Source organism: Carya illinoinensis, chromosome 3 (assembly GCF_018687715.1).
Source record: "Carya illinoinensis cultivar Pawnee chromosome 3, C.illinoinensisPawnee_v1, whole genome shotgun sequence".
Classification (NCBI taxonomy): Eukaryota; Viridiplantae; Streptophyta; class Magnoliopsida; order Fagales; family Juglandaceae; genus Carya; species Carya illinoinensis.
Window position 1 is genome coordinate 16,043,427 of NC_056754.1, and position 24,620 is coordinate 16,068,046.

Here is a 24,620-nt window from a genome sequence, read left to right on the forward strand (position 1 = left end):
ATTGTATTTCAGATTTTATTTTTCAAGTTGTATAGTTTAATAAATATATGTAATTATTTTTTATTAATAAAAATGAGATGTCTTAATAAAAAATAATATTTTATTACGTACAAACAAAGTCATGCACTGACGTGCATATTATTATTGATTTTTTTATATTTAAAATTTAAATTAATATTATTTAATAAAATTTAATTTTTAACTAATTATATTAAATTAATATATATATTAATACATTACACTTGTAACTAGATTTTTTTTTAAAAAAATAATAAAAAGTTTGATATCAGGGATTAGTGGGAGTCACTCTCACTGTTGTACCACTTATCTTCTTTAATATGATATTTGTCTAGAAAAAACATGTTTTATGGCCCAAGCTATTTTCTGTTTTTCTTTCTTTGCTTGCACGTTGTGCTCTCAACGACCTCCGTTCTCCTCCATTACAAAAACCAACCAAATCTCCGAAGCCTCTTCAACCTTCTGTCTCTGCATACATTTCTCCAACTCCGGCACTCTGTAAATTCTCTAGAGATTCAATGGCAGATTCTCTCATTCTCTGCGCCACCCTCGTAGCCAATGTCTTCAGATTTTGTTAGCGTATCATTGCCTTCACAAATTCGTCCAAGATTCTTTCAATCTAGCTGCTCTTGCATCAGGGCTTGTTTTTCTTATGATTTTAAACATTAACTGTCTGATTTTTCAATCACCTTCTATTACGGGTCCTCGTGACAGCGTGGTTCTGAGCATGAATTTTTGAGTTCGATTCAACATGTAGATTGTGCAGTTATTTTGATTTCTTGTCCTTAGGGGTGCTGCTAATGATGCTGCTCATATGATTTGAAAGTTGAAGACTTTTTGAGCTCGATGGTGGTTTTCATGTTTGCCGATTTCGATGTGATGATGGTTCGATTTATATGGTCCTTGGATTGATTCTATAATGGGTCTCGAGTTATATATGGAAAGTTGGACTCTTTTGGATCCTGCGACTGATATTTTGTTTAACATAGGACGCGTTTTTTACAAGTTGTGGATGATTGAGATGGTGAATAGTTTTAATGAATATGACTGAGATGATGACTAGTTTCAATAGGAGTGTATCCTTCAAACGCAGTGCGTCACTCGGCCGGAGGGCCCCGAGTGTCACAAGCCCAAGGGTCCGGCGGTTGAGCTGGGTCTCCCGCAAATTTCATGTTCTTGTGGTGATTGGGTCTTTGATTTCATTCATCATAGCAATTGGTTGCGGTTATCTGTTTCTCCTCCCAAGTTTCAGCCAGGCTTTTCATGACTATGATACATCCAAATTTAATGGTACGTTTAGTAGTTGCAATGTTTTTAATGGAAGTTGGGTGCAGGATGATAGTTACCCATTGTACAATGCTACGGAATGTCCCTTTGTTGAACAAGGATTCAATTGCTTGGGAAATGGGCGGAATGATAAAGATTATCTGAGATGGAGGTGGAAGCCCAAGACTTGTGATATTCTGAGGTTTAAGGTGCGGAATGTATTAGAAAAGTTTAGAAACAAAAGAGTTGTTTTTGTTGGTGATTCTATGAGCCGAACACAGTGGGAGTCTCTGATATGCTTGCTTATGACAGGTGTAGAGAATAAGACAAGTGTCTACGAAATGAATGGGAATAAGATTACAAAGCAGATTAGATTTTTAGGTGTTCGGTTTAGTTCCTTCAACTTTACTATCGAGTTCTTCCGTTCAGTTTTCCTGGTGCAGCAGGGTTGGATGCCTAAACATGCACCAAAGAGGGTCAAGTCCACGCTTAAATTGGACAAGTTAGATAACATTAGCACCCATTGGATTAACTCAGATGTTCTCATATTCAACACAGGACAATGGTGGGTGCCAGGGAAGCTTTTTGAAACGTAAGTTTTTTCATTTGTGTACAAATCTCCATTTAACTGTGCTTTTCTGTATGAAATTTCTTGCTTGGATCGAACTACTAGGATTGAATCATAGGTTCTAACTCCATTGATCTAACATCCAAATCAAAACTGTGCATTGCAAACAGCATTTTCTTATGGTTAAAATGGAAAGTGCATTATTATCACTTCACCACATTGTACTTGATATAATTTGGATTATGCACAAAAGTTGTATTGCATGATCCAGATATTCGTAGTCCATTACCCATTGGAATAGATCATAATGGTGTTTAGTTTTTATATGGTCAGAGAACTTAGGCATTGGATGCAACTTTTGTTAACATAAATACGTAAGCTGGGAACCTTTATTCCCTGTTCGCTTCATATCTATCAGCGTTCTGAGACGGTAAAATTTTAACACATGGAGGAATGGAAGCAGCTTTCTTGATTTTCTAGATGAGTTTCCTATTGGATAGAATAGCTTTTTGGTGCCGCTATAAGGAAACGCCTCCCAAATGAAAACTTCTTAAGGAGATAGCAATGTATGGATTTTTTTTTTTTTTTTTTTTTCTTGTTCTTTCGTGTGAGGATATCTCCATATCAGTTATCTTTTGTGCCAGTCAATTCATTGAGCTGCAGGATCTTCCACTTGAGATCCATTCTGGATATGATATTCACATTTATTCCTTTGTAGTGGTACTTCAGCATGCATGGATTTTGATTCCCTATAAGACAATCCAAGGATCGCCCTTCTTTAGTTTGGAAGTTCAATGGAGTGGCAATTGTTCCTGGTCTACACTCTGCATCTGATTCTGATATCCTATTACACCCCCCTGAGCAAAGCCTCCATCCCATAAAAGCCTTCTTTAACACTTGTCCCTGACAAGCCATTAACTGAAATTTCTTTAACAAAGTCCTCTCACATTTCCCACTAAAATCATATCCATATTATCCTGGAATATTATGGTCTTGCTTAACCAGTTTTGCTACATTGTGAAACATTGTCTGAGCCTCTAAATGTATTGGCATTTGGTTGTTCAACTTTTCTTTCTCAATCGATCCTTTATGGCTTATGTATTTGAAAATTTTTTGAGGATGGATTCAAAGGGAGCTTGAGGGAGATAAATGATTTGTGTAACTGACTCCAATAAGTTGGAAGTCAGAGTTTTCTCAGGTTAGGGTGTATCGTGTTTACTGGATGCAGGTGACCCTGCTGAATCATATTTATGATGTTCCATATAGGGATTTTATTGAAATAAACTTTGCAAAATGAGCTTTTTATTCATGGGGAAATCTCTATTGGTTTGTTTGTTAGTTGGCAATCTTAAAAGCAGAATCTAAATGTGCTTCTCTGCATAGAAGTTTTAACTTGGACAAATTTCCCCTCATCATTCTCCAGAGACACTTAAACTGTGTGGTTTCAAAATCTTAGTGTGTCCATGAGATATTTTTATAGGTCATTTGTGACGAAAATGGATTTCTTAACTAAAAATGCGAGGAAATATGATCATAGTGGTAATGTTAAAGAGAGAAAAATTGCATTTATAGAACTGGGCCTTGGCTGTACATATTGAAATTGATATGTATTTGCTGGAGCATATGATATGCTTCCACAAGCATGGCTGGATTGTTGAGCATCCCACTAAATGTATTCTAAAATTATTCTCTGCTAGATATATCCATAATCCATTGATGTCAAACATGTTCTACTAACTTAAAGGTCTCTCTTCATCAGGTCATACACTAAAGAATGTTATACTTTTACCTCTAACTAAGGACAAAGAACATAAATATCTAAATATAAAGAGCAAGTATATTATATGAAGAAACCATTCATTTTCTGGATGGAGAAAAAACAAGAAGAAAGGAGGAGAAAATTAAAAGTAATCATCTCTAGTGAATTAGTTATTCCTAGTGACACCATAGTTTCTTCTAAATCACCCATTTATTTGATTTGGCACACATTCCAACACACTCGTACAGAAGTAACAGAACTTTTACTTTGCTGCACATGTTTTGTTGTATCTTGCATGATTAAGGAATGTTTAGCTATTGAAATCTTTCTTGATCTTTTTACTTTCTCTAACTACGTGTATCTGATGTATGCTCCTTGTGTACTTGGGTAATACCTTTTTTTAATCATTAATAAACTTATCTTATTCAAATGAAAAAAATATATATAATTAGTAAATTGCATGCCATGCCGTCATTATATCATCAAGTAAATTTCTGATGTATTTTGAACTATGAGTCTTTGTTTACTACAATTACAATATGCACATTTTCTTATATACACCTGTACAAAAGTCTAAGTTGTATTTGGAACAGTGGTTGTTATTTCCAGGTTGGAAACTCTTTAAAGCTTGGAATGCCAATTCTCACTGCCTTCAGAACTGCACTAGGCACTTGGGCATCATGGGTTGAGAAAAATATCAACACAAATCGAACACAAGTCTTCTTTCGAACTTTTGAGCCGTCTCACTGGGGGTATGCTTTTAGCATTGGCAATATGACATTGTTTTCAAGCATCTCTGGCTTTCCTATAATTCATTGGAAACTTCTCTCAAGATACAGAACTATGAATGAATTTTCCCTATTGAAACTTGTAGGTTTAAGTTAACACATTTTCACTAAATTACTTGCCTCTACGATCTTATCCTTTTATTTTTTGTAAAGTTGCCAATCAGCCTCAAAAACTTCTTTAGGAGTATTCTTCCATGTCAGTTCAGTAATAGTTGCCAGTGTCAGCCATACTTGAAGGGGTAATGTCATCCTCATATATGTTTAACATTAGTTTCTTTAATTGCTACCCTTGTATGTATTTCTCTTGAGGTGCACGTGAACTGTCTTCAACATGACTGAGGATACTGTTTGTTTTTGCATCAGTGATCAAACTCGTAGGATTTGTAATGTGACCCAGAACCCACTATCAGAAGCTAGAGGAAGAGACCAAAGTCTATTTTCAGACACTGTATTGGAGGTGGTAAAGAATATGAAAGTTCCAATAACTGTTCTGCACATAACTTCCATGTCAGCTCTGCGAAGTGATGCACACGTGGGTAACTGGAGTGACAGCCCATTTACACCTGATTGTAGCCACTGGTGTCTACCAGGAGTACCTGATGTGTGGAATGAAATTATCCTCTCATACCTTCTTACCGACTAAGTACATTTCTGGTGAGTAGCTTCCGTTGTTTAGGTCCATGCCAGCACGATTTTTGACAGTCCCACTCCATACAATGGCTACCAAAGTGGATTTTCTGGCACCAGTTTTCTCTTTCTGCAAGTGAATTGTCTATGGTGTCTCATCTCAGAAGCCAGAAAAGTTGAATTACAGTTACTCATGCTGAAGTTTCTTTTCTGTTATTATCTTTTATTCTGCGGCAGCCAGCACCAAACGGTCCCAAAATTCTCAAAAAGTTTAGAGTTACACGGAGGATATAGTTTTGTAACAGGCACTGATATTTTCATTCTTTTGGCGATTCTTCTATCTTTAGAGGGGCTAAAAGTTTCTCTGAGATATAACAATTTTGTTCATATCTATTCATTAATCGCCTTATATTGCAATGAAATCTTTCTTTAAACGGAAGAAATAAAGGAAGAGATTGACCATCTTATTTGCCATTTTAAGAAGTGTGCTCTGTTCTTTGAGAAATAAATTGTATGATGAATCGATGTATGTCTCAATCAAGAAGGTGCACTAAATTGCTGCTAATTTCTTTTTCCCATTTTGTTTCTTTTGCACTTTTTTATTTATCTGGATCGACAAGGTAACAAGACCACCTCTGCAACCCACCCCCAACCAAGGAAGTCAGGGCTACCTGAATGCCTAATATACAGTTTCCTCGCAGATCCGAGATTGCATTTCAGTTTCTCCATTGCCATGGAATACTCATGTTTCATTAAAAATCTTGAGCCGTACAATCTATAAATGATTAAAGATAGTGGGAATATGGTTAATGCAGGTATCAACTGCAATAAACTCGTCGCACAGCAAACAGAGGAAGTAGTTGAAAAGGTGGAATACTCTTGTCTAGCTGAGCTGTCCAGTGTCAAAACAGAACATGTTTCCTGGAAAGTTCACCTCAGTGTAAGAAGAAAGTGTGAGTTCATGACTATTTAGTCAAAGCAACCCAACCATCCTCAATGTTTAGAGAAGACACCCAACCAATCAAGTAAAATGATGCTAGCCTAACATATCCCAAGGTCCAGTTCCTTGATATCATCATCATAAGATGAGAGTACAGCCTGCCTACATTCGCCCTCTCCTCTCTTTTGAATTTCAAAATTGGGCCGAATAAAAGTTGACTCGATAGTCCCTCATCCCTTAACATACTATTATTTTCTCTCAGCATATTTTCTGGCAAGCCAACGTTATCATTGTAGGATTTAAGCCGTGATCAGATTTTTAATACTAGAAGCCTATGTATAATAAAATTGGCTTGATGCCTTGATCTATGACCATAAATCTAGTACAAAGAACTCTAGCTCGAAAAAAGGAACACAGAGGGGGAGAGGTTCTCTTTTACCCATCTATTACTAAGATCGTCGAATCCATCTCTTTTACACTTGAAAATTAATATAAAAACCTAAATAGATGAAACCTTGAAAGACAGACTATGCCAAGATTTACAAAGGCGAGAGTGGGAAATCAAGGATCAATTGCCATGGGAGTAATACGCCTCTTAGCTGGTTTATTTGAGATGGGAGTACTTGTTGAGCTTGGTGATGCTAGTTTCCCTTCATTCTTTCCTGGTTCTGATGTAGTGCTCTCTGCTGCAGCATCGCTCTTAGTTACATCAATTATCATCTCCTCTGGCTTCTGAACAGGGTCCCTATTCTCATCACCCGTGACTTTTGTTTCTTCTACAGCACGTCAAATAAGAAAGGAACTTAAGAAAGGAACTAAGCAGTTGCGAGGGGGAAAAGAGGATTGGTAAAGAAGTGATAAAAATGGGAAAGAAGAGGCAAGACCTGATAAAGAGATGGGCGATCCCAGTTCGTCGTGCTCAAATTCTAGTAACGTACAGTAACCATCTTGGGAGGATAATGCCAAGTAATGGCCTTCAGGTGACCTTTGAACACAAACAATGGTAGGCATTCAAAACATTATCAAAATCATCAAAAGAATTGTCAACATTACAGTCGGAGCATATTGCATGGGAACTGGAATAAAATTTACCACGTAATGTCCGTTATGGCTGCATAGTGAAGACCGGCCAGTATTGCAATTGGAGGAACACTCTCCGTGTCATAAATGTATAAAGAATTCAAAGTAGCAACCGCAAAAATGAGGCGATAAGGGAGCTTAAAGTGTGTAGCTGCACAACTTATCGAAGATTAATATCATACATTGGCCTAAACAGCAATAATGTTTTGAAACATATTATTATAGAAGTACCTGGATTAGATCCCCGGAGGCTAAAAACTACGGGACAGAAACGAACCACCACGATGGGTTTACTGGCACCTGGAAGTTGTAGAGCAGGCCTGCATGTGAGAAATTTTAAGAAAATGAATGCAAGACAGAAGAAAGTCTCCTTCAAAGCTATTTTACTGATTAAAAGTGTAGTTATTGCGTACTGAAAAGAACAGATTGCTATTAATTCAGCTGAATTGCATTAAGAGATCAGGCTCAATATCTGGTGCCCATAGCTCGTCTTAAGAATGCAACAGAAGTGCAATATCAGAAGGGACAACTAAAAAACTATGCAGCTCAAATCTTACCTCGAGAGATCCTTTCTGGAAAATATGTAAGCTGTATTTACTGTTTCAGATGCAGGTGAAATCTTGTAAGAACCTGAAAGAGAATAGAGGGAAATCCAATGAACAGCATGAGATGATTAATCATTGGCATGAATACTCCAAAGTGTGATAGGAGACGCTATGGTGTTGATGACAATCCCACAAAGCAACCGGATAATTCCATCAAGTTACCAGATAACCAAGATTCAAAGAAAAAGTACTAGACTACATAAGTCCACAGTAGATGGATTGATATCTAATTATTGGTCAATACCTGCAGGCACAAGTAAAAATGACCCATCAGGTGACCAGGCTAATCTTCGGAAGAAAGATGGCAACGTTTCATCGTGGAAAAGATGGTTTTTTACAGACTGCACCAGAAACCGTTCACAAAATATAACATCCGAAAATTCTGATAAACAATTCATAGAAAACACAGATGATCTAATATTTCCTTACCTTAGAATCATCTACTGATGGCTGTTCTGCCTTTGTAATGACATTTTGACAAACATAATTAATCTTTTCCATGCCTTTAGTTTTTGCTTGAGGTTTGTTAATATAAATACGGCAAGTTCTATCAGAACTAAGGGAAGCCACATACTTGGCAAGTGGATCCCATGCAACACCTTGAACATAATGGGAGTGGGAATCCAAGATCTGATGGACAGAACCTGGAGAACAGAAACATGGACAATAAGGACACAACATAGAATTTTAACTGAGATTTTCTTTACTATTTGGTAGTCAAAATATTGTGGCTGCAGTGAATTGTCCTTACCTTTGCTCATATCCCACACGATGCAAGAATTATCAACAGACCCAGAAATAAGAAATGCACCATTGGCAGACCACTGCAGGTCCAGGACATCCTTCCTGTGAAATCTATTCCACAAAAATTCTGGACCACATTATTCATCTCAGAAATATAACAAACAAGCTTTACTATTTGGTGTCTATAAATATGGTTTAACTCAATACCAAAAGCCAGGCCCAATGATAGATTATGTTCAACATGGACTACCAAAACTAAACATTTCTTCACCTTTGAAGATAAACATCCATGTTTAAACATACCTTACTTTATCTTATTAATGATATATTTTCAGAAATATGATTTGATTGTCTGAAGGGTTTTAAGTTGGATCCTGAAAACGTGAGTGATTAATCCAAGGACAAGCTTCCTGGCAGAATCATAAATGAATTGGCTTTAGTTTGTCAAGATGCAGTCTAATCCAGATGAATAGCCCGGCGTGTGTTTGTATAGAACTAATTGTGATCCACATAAAAGCTTACTAGAAAAACTCAGATGCAAGGCCTTACGATAAAGTCTTGAAAACCTTCCATGTTTGACCTGTGTCTGTGGGGTGTAACTTCCAAATGACCAGTTCACCTCCTGAAGTAGGCCAGCACAATTTAAGAATTTCCAAGCTAAATCACATGGCTGAGAAATGATAAAACTGGAGTAGATAATGCATTGCTATAAAAGAGAAAAACCACAATGACTGAAATCATACCATCAGCACCGGATGCGAGTTGTTCTCCTGCATTATATAAAGGAGTGATATCAATCCCAGCATAAAAAAGAACATCAAAATAGAAATATGCAGATAACCAATTACCAAAGCTAATAAGCCTCTACAAGACTTGTTAATATACACAGAGAAACTCAGTGCAAAATATTAGTTTTGTAAAATAAAAGAAGATAAATTACAATAACTAAAAAGCATTGAAATAGTAGAAACAATGTGATGCTGCCATTGAAGATCAGTTTATTACTAATATGTGAACTACATTCTAATTTCCTCAGTTTCAAGATTTACATTGTGGGGCTCAAGATTCCTGTGGTTTTAATCATAATCAATCCATCTTTAAAACAGTATCCTGCTTTAAGTTGATGGTTTATTGACACTTTTGCATTCCTTGACGGAATCATAATGTTCTCCAAATACCATGCACGGTTTTCATGTTAAGAATACTATCCTAATTATGGTTGTCCCAGGGTTTTTAGTATCATTAGGAGGATCCATAGTACTGAGTTAGAATATTTTGCTTTTTGGGTAGCATCCATGGAGAGAGGCCTAATCCTAGGAGGTTGAGTAAGAATCAAGAATCGAGTCATATAAGCTTTACTGTACTCAAAGAAATCATGCGCACTTTTCTTCTTACCCTACCTTTGTTCTTACGCAATCACTCAACACATGAAATATTTCATTATTCTATAGTTTTCCCTCAACAGTCATGATTCAGTTTCAATCACAATAAATACAGCTTTGAAAAGCATAGGTATGCCATTACCAGAAGGAGAGAACCGAAGGACATTTACAGCAGAACTGTGGTAAGAAAGGCTATTTTGATAGGAAGCTGTGGGGCCTTTCGTCTGCGCTGCACCTGAATTTATTAACCAGAGCTGAAACAATTAAGCATAACTCAACAGTTAGTCTGACCCAACAAGAATATATAATAACTCAATCTTATTAATTACTATTCAGATCCCATCATCACTGAAACATCATTTTTAAAGGTAAAAAGGCAGCCAATGTGAATATTGTAATATGTCAGTTTGGTTCCCTAAATAAATGGGAAACTCAATGTAGCCCGAGCAAATAAGAAAGAATACAGCATCCTAAATGTCCATTTATTCATACATCAAACAAAAGAAAAATGAAAAACTTTTAGACCAAAAAAAAAAAAAAAATCTGTTTATTTTTATGTCTTTCCAACTCAACCAAAGGAAACTTTAGGGGTGGTTTGGATAGTGAGTTAAGATGAAGTTGAAAGTAGAATAAAATATTGTTAGAATATTATTTTTGTTTTGAAATTTGAAAAAGTTAAATTGTTTATTGTATTTTATTTGGAAATTTGGGAAAATTGAAATGATTAGATGAGATGAGTTATTACAGAAGACTTGAACTTACTGAGTGGATGAAAATACTCCCAAAGTTCAGGCTCAATATTGAGCACATTACCTCCAACTAAAATTTTTTTAAACAGAAAACAAATGAGTTTTGAAAAAACTTTGATAGAAATGTTGGATTAAAATTCCTTAGGGTTGCAGTTATACTCTAAGGCCTAGAGTTGGAGAAAGATAGATACAGTATTTGAGTCTTACAACACTTGTTGTTAATCATGTGTATTTTAGGAACATCACTAAATGCTCAACAAGTATAGTTGGATCCACAATTTGTATCTATCTTTGTTGAACTCTAAACCCTAGAGTTTGGATGGAAACTCTATTATGGCCCAAAAATACTTGCAGAACTCAACCTGCAGGAATTAAAATATAGGGAAGTCTCTCATTTCTCGGAAACCAATAAATGCCAAAGATAAAAACCCACAATTCAGGGCCTGATTTGTTTCATTACACAATAACTTTCATTTCTTCTAACAAAAAACAAATCGTGGTGATTTTTTCGAAGATGGGCCCGTTCGACAACTTTTGGTAGCAATCTTCAGATTCAAGAAATCAAAGAAAGAAAAAAATAAAAAAATAAAGTGTTTACAGTCAAATCTAGTACCTTGATGTCGTAATCGGCGCCACCGGTGGCAAGGATGCCGGAGAGAGGGTGGAAATCAGCTGTTAGGACTGGCTTGGTGTCGTGCCAGTTGATCTGAACCGTCCCACCCTTCATTCTTCTCCTTCGGGGTAGGGTTTTTCTCTCGTAAGGTAATTAAGAGAGCGAAAGAATAAAATAAATTTAAAAGAAGAGGGTATATCCTTTTCGCGCTGCTTTCATTTGGCGGGGAACTCTGTCCGTATCAAATTATGGTGAAAATTCTAAGGAAAATGACATGAGAAATGATATTCCCACTATTATACCCACGAAGCTTTTTTTTTTTTTTTTTTTTATAAATATTTGTGTTGTTGCCCAGATGACTAACACAAGAGGGGGGGTGAATTGAGTTGTATTAAAAAAAATAACAATTATAAATCAAATATATAATATAAAATATAAACAAAATATGAAATAACAATAAATATAAAGAGTAAGGGTAAGAGAGAAGCAAACTCAGTATGTTAACGAGGTTCGGCCCCACTGCCTACGTCCTCGCCTCAAGCTACCCCTTGAGGATTCCCAAATTCACTATTCAACCTCCTTCAGGTGGAGATAGAAACCTATTACACCTTTGAACAACACCGCTACAAAGGATCCGTGTAGAACACCCTCTACACTTGCAATCACCTTACACGTGGTGATTCAACTATTCCCTGTGTAGAATACTTTCTACACACACAAGGGTTATACACACCATTTTTCTGATACAAAAGCTGATAGTGGGTAGGTTATCAGAAAACACTCCTCAACGAGTGAAATAAGAACAATACAGCGCAAGCTATATCTCTCAAAATGAACAAGGATTAAGGCTCAATGTTTAGAGAAGAGAGAATGAAAGCTTTGAATGAATGTTGTATGCTCTTGGTGTTGTCAATGTGAAGCTCTCAAATGATCTATTTATAGGCATATGAGACTTCATATTCAAATTTAAAAAGATTCACATGTCAAAGACAACATAATTCACTTTTTCAAAAAATTCAAATAAAAGGTTCTTCTTTTTCAATTGTCAAAGACAACATCATTCACTTTTTCAAAGAATTCAAATAAAAGGTTCTTTTTTTTTCAATTGTCAAAGACAACATCATTCACTTTTTCAAAGAATTCAAATAAAAGGTTCTTCTTTATCAATTGTCAAAGACAACATCATTCACTTTTTCAAAAAAATCAAACCTAATCTTTTACTTTTGGCATATGACAAAATGAGCACACTTTCATTTTCAAAAAATTCAAACCTAATCTTTTACTTTTTGTATAAGTCTAAAAAAGCATCAATCACTTTTGAAAATATTCAAATAAAACATGCACATGTGAAAGATGACAATCAATCATCTTTAATATTTTCAAAGTTCAACCCTTTAATCAAGGCATGCACATGCAAAAGATGACAATCAATCATCTTTCAAAATTTTCAAATTTAATTTTCAAAAATATTCATGCACATGTGGAAAATGTATTTTAATGCTTTATGATAAAATATTAATTTTGAGCATTAATCCTAATTTCGAATTTTGAAGAGATTTACAACATTACTCTATAATTTTAATGTGAACTTGTTCCCTTCTTGCTCATGCTTGTTTCCTTGATGTGCTTGACTCCATTGTGTAGACAACTTGAGCTTGAGACTTCTTTATTCTTTGAATTCATTTGTTATCATCAAAATCCATGTGTAGATTTATAATCACATGAAACTTGAAACCTTGAGTTCAACAATCTCCCCCTTTTTGATGATGACAAATATTTGATAGAACTTGAAACCTATATTAATACTTAAGCTCCCCCTGAAAATATGCGTTAGTTTTTCAAGCAAAAGTATAAATATAATTCCAAGCATATATAACAAGTTTAGCAATTTAAACAATGTTAATGTTCTAGTCTAACACTTCTCCCCCTTTTGGCATCATTAAAAAGGATCCGCAACAAGTAAATGGACTGAAGAAAACGATGCGTTTAATAGTCACTGTAGATAGTTGAAAAATGGAGCCGTCCGTGACCCGACAAGTGCTGCAAAGCCTCGAGGCCTAACTCTATGAGTTTAATACGGCTGAAGATTTAAACAATCGCCTGATGTTGTTGACAAACGGGATTGAAGGCTCCGAGTTTCTATAAAAAAATGATCATTTTCATCTACCGGATGCCAAAAAAATAATCACTTCTTGACCTGAGTTCTGTTTTTCCACAACGATAGAATGGCTGAGCAATTCTCTTCCACTAATGTTCCAGACTTGAATCAGGAACCCTTGACGCATCAATCATCAATCTTCTCTCCTGAGGCCGTCAATACCATGATAGGAGCAGTGAACCGTTTTTCTAGTAAGGCTGATTCTGAGATTATTGCAGAATCAAGAATGCTCAGTAATCAATATGCTGCCTCTGTTACGATCATGTCTCGAAGGTTAATGGCGAGGGTGAGTGAGATTGATCATCTTAACATGCAAATATCTGAGTTACGACAGAAGCTTGCTAATAAGGATAGTGAGAATAAAAGGCTAAAGCAAGAAAACCAAGAGTTGAAAAAATTTGCAGATTGGTATGCTCATGATCTGCAACCACGAATAGAAGAGCTGGAACGAGAAAGGGTTCAGATACAAGGTCAATATCGGCAGATAACAGCAGAGGTTCATCGTTTACTAGAAAAATAGGGACAATCTACTGTTAATCTCGCTGGCTTAGTAAGAAAACTTTTGACAATGTGTGTCCAGCATATCTTGTATTTCTTTTGACTAAATAAGATTTGAAGATAAAATAGTTTGTCTTATTCTTTATGCTATCTCTATAAAATCAGTCCTGAAGTTCATCTAATCCGCATCAAGTTTTCATCTCATCTCTATAACTCATCTGCATTCCTTCAGCATTCTCGTTTTAATCCTTCTATTCTTTTCTCAATGGCTCATTCTTCTAACATTTCTCTAGATCCATCCATGAGGCATTCTGCATCTCAACCTCCTGTTCTTTCTGCAGCTACCATTGGTGCCATGTTGCAGCAAGAAAATAATAATCTGACTAATAAGTCAGATTCTGATGCTATTTATGACTTGGTGAGTCTTGGGACTCGCTACTCTTCCTCTATTGTGGCTTTTTCTCAGCGGCTACAAGCCAAAAATCACGAAGTTGAAAAGCTCAAAGAACAAATTGTTGTACTTCAACAAATTGTTCAAGAGTCTCACACAAGGGAAGGAATCATTCGGCAGAAGAATAAACAGTTGAAATCTTTATTAGATTCTTCATTCCGCTTGCCGGTTCCCATGAATAAGAATGACATGATATTGTATGAAGAGAATGAGCGTCTCAAACATGAGGCTAAGAATCTCAAATTTATGTAAAAGTATTAAAAAAAATCTATCTCTATTTTTATTGACTCTGGTCTATCTTTTAAGAGATATTCATAGCATGCATCATACCTATTTCTCTTCTGATCATACATAATCTATCTTCTGGTAAAGGTTTTGTGAAAATATCTGCTAACTGATCGTGTGTGTTTGTGAACTCTAACATTATATCACCTTTTTGCACATGATCTCGAAGAAAATGATACCTTATTTCAATATGCTTAGTTCTAGAATGTTGTATTGGGTTCTTTGAAAGATTTATAGCACTTGTATTATCACATTTGATTGGAATGTGATTATACATGAGTTTAAAATCTTCAAGTTGTTGCTTCATGTAGAGAACTTGAGCACAACAACTACCCGCAGCAACATATTCTGCCTCAGCAGTAGATAGTGCAACAGAATTTTATTTTTTACTAAACCAGGAAACTAATGCATGACCTAAGAAATGGCATGCTCCACTAGTGCTTTTTCGATCTATTTTACAGCCAGCATAATCTGCATCTGTGTAGCTGATTAGATCGAAAGATGTGTGCTTAGGGTACCATAACTCTAGGTTAATTGTACCACTAAGATATCTAAGAATGCGCTTAACTGCAATTAAATGTGATTCTTTTGGAGATGATTGAAAACGTGCACATAAGCACACACTAAACATAATATCTGGTCTACTGGCTGTTAAATATAATAAGCTACCAATCATACCTCGATATATCTTCGAGTCAACTGGCTTACCGGATTCATCTTTATCAAGTTTAGTTGATGGGCTCATTGGTGTTCCAATTTCCTTAGCATTTTCCATCCCAAACTTCTTCAGTAATTCCTTAATATATTTTGATTGATTGATGAATGTCCCACTTTTTGTTTGCTTAATTTGCAATCCGAGAAAGAATGTAAGTTCACCCATCATGCTCATCTCAAATTCTTCCTGCATAGTCTTAGCAAAAACTTGACACATATTTTCATTAGTAGCACCGAATATTATATCATCAACATAAATCTGAATCAAAAGAATATCATCATTTTCATATTTAATGAAAAGAGTTGTGTCGATTTTTCCTCTTGAAAAACCTTTTTCAATCAAGAAACCACTGAGTCTCTCGTACCAAGCTCTAGGAGCTTGTTTAAGTCCATATAGTGCTTTTGTGAGTTTGAAAACATGATTTGGGGAAATATGATTTTCAAAACCTGGAGGTTGCTCAACATATACCTCTTCATTTATAAAACCATTTAAGAAAGCACTTTTAACATCCATTTGAAAAAGTTTGAAATCTTTATAACAAGCATATGCAAGTAGCATTCGAATAGCTTCTAATCTTGCGACAGGTGCATATGTCTCATCATAATCGATTCCTTCTTTTTGATTAAAACCTTGGGCTACAAGTCGAGCCTTATTTCTAGTAATGACTCCAGACTCATCTTTCTTGTTTCTAAAAACCCATTTTGTTCCAATAATAGTATAATTTTTGGGTCTAGGAACAAGTGTCCAAACATCATTTCTTTCAAATTGATTCAACTCTTCTTGCATAGCTAGAATCCAAGATTCATCAAGAAGTGCGTCATCAATATTTTTGGGTTCAATTTGAGATAGAAAAGCAGTATGATTACAAATATTTCTAAGAGATGATCGAGTACTTACACCTTGTGAAGGTTCTCCCAAAATTTGTTCAACTGGATGATCTTTCACAAATTTTCACTGTTTGGTTGCATCTTGTATTAAATTTTGATGATCTTTCCTGATGGCTCCATGTTGAACTTCCTCTATTGCTTTCTCTTTGTTGAGATTGAGACTTTCTGTGTTATTTATACCTTCTGTTTCTTCATCAATAGATTTCTTGGAGAGTGGAGAATTAGATTCATCAAATACTACATGCATAGATTCTTGTACAGTTAAAGTCTTTTTGTTGAATACTCTATAAGCTTTACTATTAGTAGAATACCCGAGAAAAATACCTTCATCAGATTTTGCATCAAACTTGCCTAAATTATCTCTGTCATTCAAAATAAAACATTTGCATCCAAATACATGAAAGTAACCAATGTTGGGCTTTTTCTCATTCCAAAGCTCATAGGGGGTTTTATCTAATTTAGACCTTAACATAACTCTATTTATAACATAACATGCAGTACTTACCGCTTCGGCCCAAAAATAACTAGGCAAGTTGTTCTCATTGAGCATTGTTCTTGCCATCTCTTGAAGAGATCTATTTTTCCTCTCTACTACCCCATTTTGTTGAGGAGTTCGAGGAGCAGAAAAATTATGAATAAAACCGTTTTCATCACAAAATGTTTCAATATTTTTATTAACAAACTCTTTTCCCCTATCACTTCGGATACTTGAAATAGTATAGCCCTTTTCATTTTGAATTCTCTTGCATAACTTGGTAAAGGCATTATGTGCCTCATCTTTATGAGCAAGAAAGATGACCCAAGTATATCTAGAGAAATCATCAACAATAACAAATGCATAATATTTTCCTCCTAGACTTGCAACTCTATTTGGTCCAAAAAGATCCATGTGTATCAGTTGCAATGGTCTAGTAGTGGAAATATGTTTCTTAGTTTTAAAAGAAGTTTTTGTTTGTTTACCAAATTGACATGCATCACAAATTTTGTCTTTAAGAAAATATGTTTTTGGTAAACCTCTCACAAGATCATTTTTTGAAAGTTTGGAAATAAGTTCCATGTTGGCATGACCTAATCTTCTATGCCATAACCAACTAGTTTCATTTTGAGCTGACAAGCAAATAGCATCTTGTGAGGTAATTTCTTCAAAATCAATTGTATAAACATTATTGTTTCTAAAAGCAATAAAACAAATATTACAATCATGATCATTCAAAATAATGCATTTATCCATTTTAAAAGTAACTGTAAATCCTTTATCACATAATTGACTTATGCTCAAAAGATTATGTTTTAAACTTTCAACAAGTAGAACATCTTCAATTATGAGAGAAGATTCATTACCAATTTTACCTATTCCCACGATCTTCCATTTCGAGTTGTCTCCAAATGTCACGTGTCCTTCTTCTTTAGATCTAAGATCAAAGAACTTAGTCTTGTCTCCCGTCATGTGTCTTGAACATCCACTATCTAAAAACCACTTATTTTTGCTTGTGGATGACTTCATGCATACCTATAAAAACAATTAAAATGATTTTTCTTGGTACCCAAGTTCTTTGGGTCCTTTATTTATTAGTATTAGAAGAAACAAGATTTTTAGGTACCCATATGGCCCTAATAGTCATTGTATGATTTCTTCTAATAGGACAAGTATAATAATTATGACCATTTCTATTACAAAAATTACAAATAGCATGTGACATATATGAAAAACTTGAATGATTATAATAATATCCTTTTTTGACAAAATTATTTTTATGAAAAGAATTTTGAATATTAGTCTTTGAGGTAGAATGATTATCAAAGAAATTTTTATAAGGTTTGTATTTTTGTTTTGGCATATATCCCAAACCTGCCTTGTCAAAAACACATCTTTGACTACCAAGAAGTTTTTCAAAATTTCTTTTTCCATTCGTAAAGTTTTCAATAATATTTTCTAAATCGGTTTTCTTCTTATTCAATTCAAGATTTTCATCTTTCAAAATGATACTTTCTTTTCTTAAAATTTCAATTTCGTTTGTTAAAGAAGAATTTTTCTTTTTCAAAGCAGTATACTTGATACCCAATTTTTCAAATTCCTCATAAATCTCTTCTAAAACATTTTGCAATTCTTCATATGAAGGATTTTCAATATTATCAAGATTTGTTACCTCAATGTCATCTTTAGCCATAAGACAAAGATTTGCTGATTCTTCATTGCTTGCTTCACTATCTGAGCTACTTGAATCATCATCCCATGTAGCTTTCATTGCTTTCTTGCCCTTGTTTCGATCTTTCTTTAGCAGAGGACAATCTGGCTTGATATGACCAGGTTTATTGCATTTATAACAAATTAAAGTGTCGTTTTTACCTGAATCTTTCTTGGAAAACTTTTTGAAAGATTTCCTCGGAGGAGTTCTATTTTTCTTCAAGAACCTCTGAATTCTTCTTGTTATCATCGCAACTTCTTCATCTTTATCGTCATTGTCCTCATCTTCATCACTTTCACTTTCATGAGGAACAACTTTAAGTGCTAAGCTCTTCTTTGGTTTTCCTTCTTCTTCTCCTCTTTTCAATGTGTACTCATGGGTGATAAGTGACCCGATGAGTTCATTGACTTCGAGCTTCTTGAGGTCTCTAGCTTCAAGAATCGCTGTAACTTTTGATTCCCAACGTTTTGGTAAAGAGTTGAGAATTTTTCTTACTATCTCCACCTTGGAATAAACTTTGCCAAGAGCTGTCAAGCTGTTTATGATGTTAGTAAAACGAGTGTGCATACTAGAAATAGATTCATCATCATTCATCTTAAACATTTCATATTCATGAGTAAGAATATAAATTTTTGATTCCTTGACTTGCGAAGTTCCTTCATAGGTTACTTCCAAGTTATCCCAAATTTCCTTTGCCGTAGCGCAATTCATTATTCTATTAAACTCATTTCCATTAAGAGCATTATATAATAAATTCATAGCAGTTAAATTTAAAGTATAAAGTCTATCGTCTTCACGATCAAACTCTTCTTCTTCCTTTTTGACCTTTACTCCACCAACCACTTTTGTTGGAATATAAGGTCCATTTACAATACATTTCCATATTTCTCTACCTTGAGCTTGAAGAAATATTCTCATTCTAACTTTCCAGAATGAGTAATTATCTCCACAAAAGAGTGGAGGCCGACTACTAGATTGACCTTCACCAAATGAAGCTGCAATGTTAGCCATAAGATCTTAACTCAAAAGATAGTTAATCTTATAATAGAGCTCTTAGCTCTGATACCAATTGTTGCCCAGATGACTAACACAAGAGGGGGGGTGAATTGAGTTGTATTAAAAAAAAATAACAATTATAAATCAAATATATAATATAAAATATAAACAAAATATGAAATAACAATAAATATAAAGAGTAAGGGTAAGAGAGAAGCAAACTCAGTATGTTAACGAGGTTCGGCCCCACTGCCTACGTCCTCGCCTCAAGCTACCCCTTGAGGATTCCCAAATTCACTATTCAACCTCCTTCAGGTGGAGATAGAAACCTATTACACCTTTGAACAACACCGCTACAAAGGATCCGTGTAGAACACCCTCTACACTTGCAATCACCTTACACGTGGTGATTCAACTATTCCCTGTGTAGAATACTTTCTACACACACAAGGGTTATACACACCATTTTTCTGATACAAAAGCTGATAGTGGGTAGGTTATCAGAAAACACTCCTCAACGAGTGAAATAAGAACAATACAGCGCAAGCTATATCTCTCAAAATGAACAAGGATTAAGGCTCAATGTTTAGAGAAGAGAGAATGAAAGCTTTGAATGAATGTTGTATGCTCTTGGTGTTGTCAATGTGAAGCTCTCAAATGATCTATTTATAGGCATATGAGACTTCATATTCAAATTTAAAAAGATTCACATGTCAAAGACAACATAATTCACTTTTTCAAAAAATTCAAATAAAAGGTTCTTCTTTTTCAATTGTCAAAGACAACATCATTCACTTTTTCAAAGAATTCAAATAAAAGGTTCTTTTTTTTTCAATTGTCAAAGACAACATCATTCACTTTTTCAAAGAATTCAAATAAAAGGTTCTTCTTTATCAATTGTCAAAGACAACATCATTCACTTTTTCAAAAAAATCAAACCTAATCTTTTACTTTTGGCATATGACAAAATGAGCACACTTTCATTTTCAAAAAATTCAAACCTAATCTTTTACTTTTTGTATAAGTCTAAAAAAGCATCAATCACTTTTGAAAATATTCAAATAAAACATGCACATGTGAAAGATGACAATCAATCATCTTTAATATTTTCAAAGTTCAACCCTTTAATCAAGGCATGCACATGCAAAAGATGACAATCAATCATCTTTCAAAATTTTCAAATTTAATTTTCAAAAATATTCATGCACATGTGGAAAATGTATTTTAATGCTTTATGATAAAATATTAATTTTGAGCATTAATCCTAATTTCGAATTTTGAAGAGATTTACAACATTACTCTATAATTTTAATGTGAACTTGTTCCCTTCTTGCTCATGCTTGTTTCCTTGATGTGCTTGACTCCATTGTGTAGACAACTTGAGCTTGAGACTTCTTTATTCTTTGAATTCATTTGTTATCATCAAAATCCATGTGTAGATTTATAATCACATGAAACTTGAAACCTTGAGTTCAACATGTGTGTATTTAAATTTTTAGTATTTTTAAAAATAAATAATACAAATATTTTAAAAATAAAAAAAATTTATACTACGTGTACCAAAATTTGGTAACTTCATCGGTGGCTATAGCACCATTCAAATTAGCATTGAGATACTTCCACAATATTGATATAAAACCATGGAAGTATGTGTTGTTCACCTCAGCTTATAAGTAAAATAATACTTGTTTTCTTTTTAGATTTTGATTCCAGATTTTCTATTTAGATAATCGAGTCATACGCTATCACATTTTCACACTTTTAATAAGTAAAAAAATTATTAACTAATTGAATTACAGAAAGATATATTTATGGTATGATTTGATGAAAACCAAAGTTTATCAAGTCCAAGACGTAGATGATGTGTCATCACTTATAATTAGAGAAAAACTATTTGAATTGTATTAGATTATTTAATTTAGTTTATTTCATTAAATATATCACACTTTCAGTTCTTACCTATTATTTTGAGCAGGATTCGTGTGTAATGATAAAAGTTTTTCGTTATGGATGTTGCAAGTTTCACTTCTACTTATTTAATTATTATTTTTCTATTAATTGCTAACTTATCATTGATTAATATTAAGGTCCGGTTTGTATATAAAAATGTCTCATCTCATTATTATAATCTTTCTATACAAAATATAATAAATAAGAATATTCTATTTTTTAATATACAAATTATACAAGAATTCTCACCTGCCTTTGTTTGGAAACACGAATGAATTGGGAAAAATGATGCTTCGTAGTTCGTACAAGGGCCGGCCCATTTTAGGTATTATCCTCTTTTAATTAAAGTTTCTAAATTCGAATAAGAATGTGAAGGGACTAACAATCAATATATAATTCACACATGATGACATCAGAATTAATCTTCATAGCCGGAGAAGTATAAGAAAGAAAAAACAATCATTCGTCGAAATCCGGTATATTTTTTTAATAATTCCATCGGAATACTGTCATCCGGGGGATAGAGCATGATCAAGGTCTGGAAATGGGCCTGGAATCACAACATCCTGAGTCCAACCACCATATATAACACCCTAACGAAATAGGACTCAGGTTCAGGTCTCTTCTTTTTCACTGCCTCGACAACTTCCAATAAGTAATTACTCGTTTTACACTAGCTTAGTCCTGGACCTTGGTTTCCTGACAATATTTTCTGCGAAAGAACTGGCAAAGAGAGCTGAGGAGGACGTCCTTCGATCTGGTTGTTGTATATATATATATATATATATATATGAATTCTTTGATGTGTTTGAACTCATGACAAGTAGTGTTAAAGTACTTCTATTTATATCCGATAAAAGTACTACTCAAGATGCCATTCCACATCACATGATAGTCCGTAAAGTCTAGCTGATGATCATCAAAATAGAATCCAGCTGATGATTTACTTTTCAATATCGTGTGTTTAAATTAATTTTGCATTAAATATCGGGTCAATACGTTCTATAAACTGAACTTGAAATCTTAAGCCAAACAAGTATTTCTATCGTACTGATCGTTCATTTTCTTGATCATGACCTTATTAGTTGGTCTTTTACTTCTCTCAATCCTAAAAACTAGTTCAAGAGGTGAGACTTTTCCCCACATTTATAAACTAACCACCATCCCCTTCTATAACCGATGTGGGACAACCCAACTATCTCCCCCTCACATATCGGATCCTGGATCAGAGCAGCGACAACTCATTTCTCTCTCGAACTGTTGGGCTTGAAACTGTTGGTGAACCCAGACTCTAATATCAATGTTAGGTGGTTTTGAGTCTCTCTCAATCTCAAAAACTAGTTGAAGATGTGAGACTTTAACTCACACTTATAAATTGACCATTAACCCTTTCTACAACGGATGTTGGGACAACCCGAACAAACGTTTTATTGTTTCTCGGACAAAATATGTGGACGAAGCCATTTTCTGCAGTCTAGTGCAGTATTTTGTCAAGGTCACAAAAGGGTCCAAAACACTTTCATTAGTGGGAAATTACCATAATCGTAATCCTGATATTAGAAAAAAGATAAACATGATCTACTTTTTATAGCACTAGATCATCCTACGTACCTAAGTTGGTATTTTTCTATTGGCGTATCCTCCGAATGAATTTAATTAATATATATTCAATAGTAGACTTTAAAGCAAAATGCCTTAATGCAATATCATGTCCTGTATTATAAGGATTAAGGCATCATACACACCGGTAATCATTGTCATATACAGGCTGAGAAAACAAAGATCCCTGAGGACGGACATACATACAAAACAACATACAGATCGGGGAGGCGCAATCACGAGCCAAGAAGATCAATAATTCCCAAAACTACAAAACAAAGATGCTTCAAACCGTCCTCTCTACGTGCAAGATCTGGGTGATAAATTAGTCCTGGATACCGTTTGAAGGCGTTGTGGCAAGCATTAGGATAGTCTGCAGCTGCAGTGATGTGCATGTAAGCATAGTCATAAGATTCAGTGGCCAAATCCTGCACAGAAGCTTGGAGAGCATCCCCGGCATAGCTGTACTTGTCTGCGCACTCCCTGAGGACCTTCTTCAAGATAGTGTCGTTAGTAGTGCTAAGCAACTGAGAGGACAAGTACGAGGAAGTGGCGGTGGCATTGGCCATTCCTACCCCAACCATGATGACTGCCAATCCCTTGGTATCGGCACTCAGACTCGTGGGAACAGATCTGAGAGACGACAGGCAAAGGTCGTAATATTTGGTATTTTTGCAAGTCTTTTGGACCAGATTGGCGTCCCCGGTCACAAAAATATATGGTTGGCCTTGAAAAATGTAGTGAGGAAATACAAGGGAGAGAAGAGAGACAAGCAAGAAAATGGTAGAACCCATTTGAGAGAAGGATCAAGTTGCTGTATATGATTTTTCTAGTGAAGGTCTAGAACGAAAAGACTTGGAATGACTCTTGCTGAGAGCAGGTACCGTTTAATTTTCAATGCAGATATGTAGGTCTTTTGACTTATGATGTCAAGGTCACTAATTTAACAGTGCAGATGAAGAGTTTTTCCACCGGATTAACTTTATTGATGTGAGTTAGGCCTTGTTAATTTGATGGGTAGCTAGGAATCCATGAGGCCTCGTTTGGCACGTAGTTAGGCAGCTTCCAAAACAAAGTCACGGGTCACCAGACTCACCACTAACGACAGTACAACTGTAGACCCTCAATCCAATGTCCTTTGAGGTCTGAAATGCTTTGTTCCATTCACAAGTACTCAGTTCATGGCCATATATGGACGGAAAAGTATAATTGGAAGTATAATTGTGTAGTAATCTGTACATTAATGTGATGTGATTGGTCAAAAAGTAGATTTTATTGAAAATAGTGTTAATTTAAATTTTAAATATGAATAAATCAGTATTGATACACAGATTAGTGCACGACTGTACTTGTATGTAACAAAACTCTATATGGACATGGTGTCCACTATTCGGCCTACAGGTTATCTTGGAGAATGCTGTCTCACCGAGAAAGATTATCTCTGTAGCGTAAATTATATTTTTTTTAATATTTAAAAAAAATAAAAATCTTAAATTTATTAAAAAATACTTCCTTAAACATTAAATAATAATAATAATAATATATATATATTTTTTATTTTTAGTGGGAATGTCATTTTCCTTATTAGATTGTGTGAAACTTTCTGAGCATATAAATTTATGACATGCAATTTCTTGTCATTCGGAACTTATAAAATGATTTGTGCAGGTGCAGTCTTCGTAAGTATGGATCCGATTATAAGAAGTTATTATTTTTATAAAAGATCTTTTAAAAAAAAAAAACTATATGGAATTTG

At 34.7% G+C, this 24,620-nt stretch overlaps 3 protein-coding genes across 5 annotated transcripts; 1 reads left to right on the forward strand and 2 right to left on the reverse strand.

Moving 5' to 3' along the window:
• The first annotated feature begins 355 nt into the window (after positions 1 to 355).
• Positions 356 to 5,488, forward strand: LOC122303473 (protein trichome berefringence-like 7). Of its 3 annotated transcripts, XM_043115272.1 has the most exons (4): positions 356 to 1,876; positions 4,205 to 4,363; positions 4,553 to 4,638; positions 4,763 to 4,905. In XM_043115272.1, the coding sequence occupies exons 1-3, from the start codon at positions 1,056 to 1,058 to the stop codon at positions 4,632 to 4,634; spliced, it is 1,062 nt and encodes a 353-aa protein (XP_042971206.1). In that variant the 5' UTR covers positions 356 to 1,055; the 3' UTR covers positions 4,635 to 4,638; positions 4,763 to 4,905. The 3 variants fall into 3 exon arrangements, 2 of the variants coding, with proteins under 2 accessions (XP_042971206.1, XP_042971205.1); XR_006240746.1 differs by having other exon boundaries at positions 4,205 to 4,638; XM_043115271.1 differs by lacking the exon at positions 4,553 to 4,638 and having other exon boundaries at positions 358 to 1,876; positions 4,763 to 5,488.
• Positions 5,489 to 6,368: 880 nt separating this feature from the next.
• LOC122303472 (chromatin assembly factor 1 subunit FAS2) lies at positions 6,369 to 11,393 on the reverse strand. The gene is made up of 12 exons (XM_043115270.1): positions 11,140 to 11,393; positions 9,920 to 10,031; positions 9,139 to 9,165; positions 8,945 to 9,017; positions 8,403 to 8,506; positions 8,081 to 8,295; positions 7,896 to 7,992; positions 7,604 to 7,676; positions 7,278 to 7,366; positions 7,059 to 7,197; positions 6,851 to 6,951; positions 6,369 to 6,742 (listed from the first exon to the last, which is right to left on the reverse strand). Exons 1-12 carry the CDS (start codon positions 11,251 to 11,253, stop codon positions 6,528 to 6,530), a joined length of 1,359 nt encoding a protein of 452 aa, XP_042971204.1. The 5' UTR covers positions 11,254 to 11,393; the 3' UTR covers positions 6,369 to 6,527.
• Positions 11,394 to 22,960: 11,567 nt separating this feature from the next.
• Positions 22,961 to 23,788, reverse strand: LOC122303474 (cell wall / vacuolar inhibitor of fructosidase 2-like). The gene has a single exon (XM_043115273.1). The coding sequence runs from the start codon at positions 23,656 to 23,658 to the stop codon at positions 23,101 to 23,103; it is 558 nt and encodes a 185-aa protein (XP_042971207.1). The 5' UTR covers positions 23,659 to 23,788; the 3' UTR covers positions 22,961 to 23,100.
• Between the last annotated feature and the right edge of the window lie 832 nt (positions 23,789 to 24,620).

Bases quoted from the DNA above. Each gene is read 5' to 3' on its own strand.
- LOC122303473 (XM_043115271.1), top strand. From the start codon at position 1,056: ATGAATATGACTGAGATGATGACTAGTTTCAATAGGAGTGTATCCTTC. The intron at 1,877-4,204 runs GTAAGTTTTTTC...TATTTGGAACAG, and splicing joins CCAGGGAAGCTTTTTGAAAC to TGGTTGTTATTTCCAGGTTG. The intron at 4,364-4,762 runs GTATGCTTTTAG...TTTTTGCATCAG, and splicing joins TTTGAGCCGTCTCACTGGGG to TGATCAAACTCGTAGGATTT.
- LOC122303474 (XM_043115273.1), bottom strand. From the start codon at position 23,658: ATGGGTTCTACCATTTTCTTGCTTGTCTCTCTTCTCTCCCTTGTATTT.
- LOC122303472 (XM_043115270.1), bottom strand. From the start codon at position 11,253: ATGAAGGGTGGGACGGTTCAGATCAACTGGCACGACACCAAGCCAGTC. The intron at 10,032-11,139 runs GTACTAGATTTG...TAATTGTTTCAG, and splicing joins GCGCCGATTACGACATCAAG to CTCTGGTTAATAAATTCAGG. The intron at 7,993-8,080 runs GTAAGGAAATAT...TTTCTGGTGCAG, and splicing joins CATCAGTAGATGATTCTAAG to TCTGTAAAAAACCATCTTTT.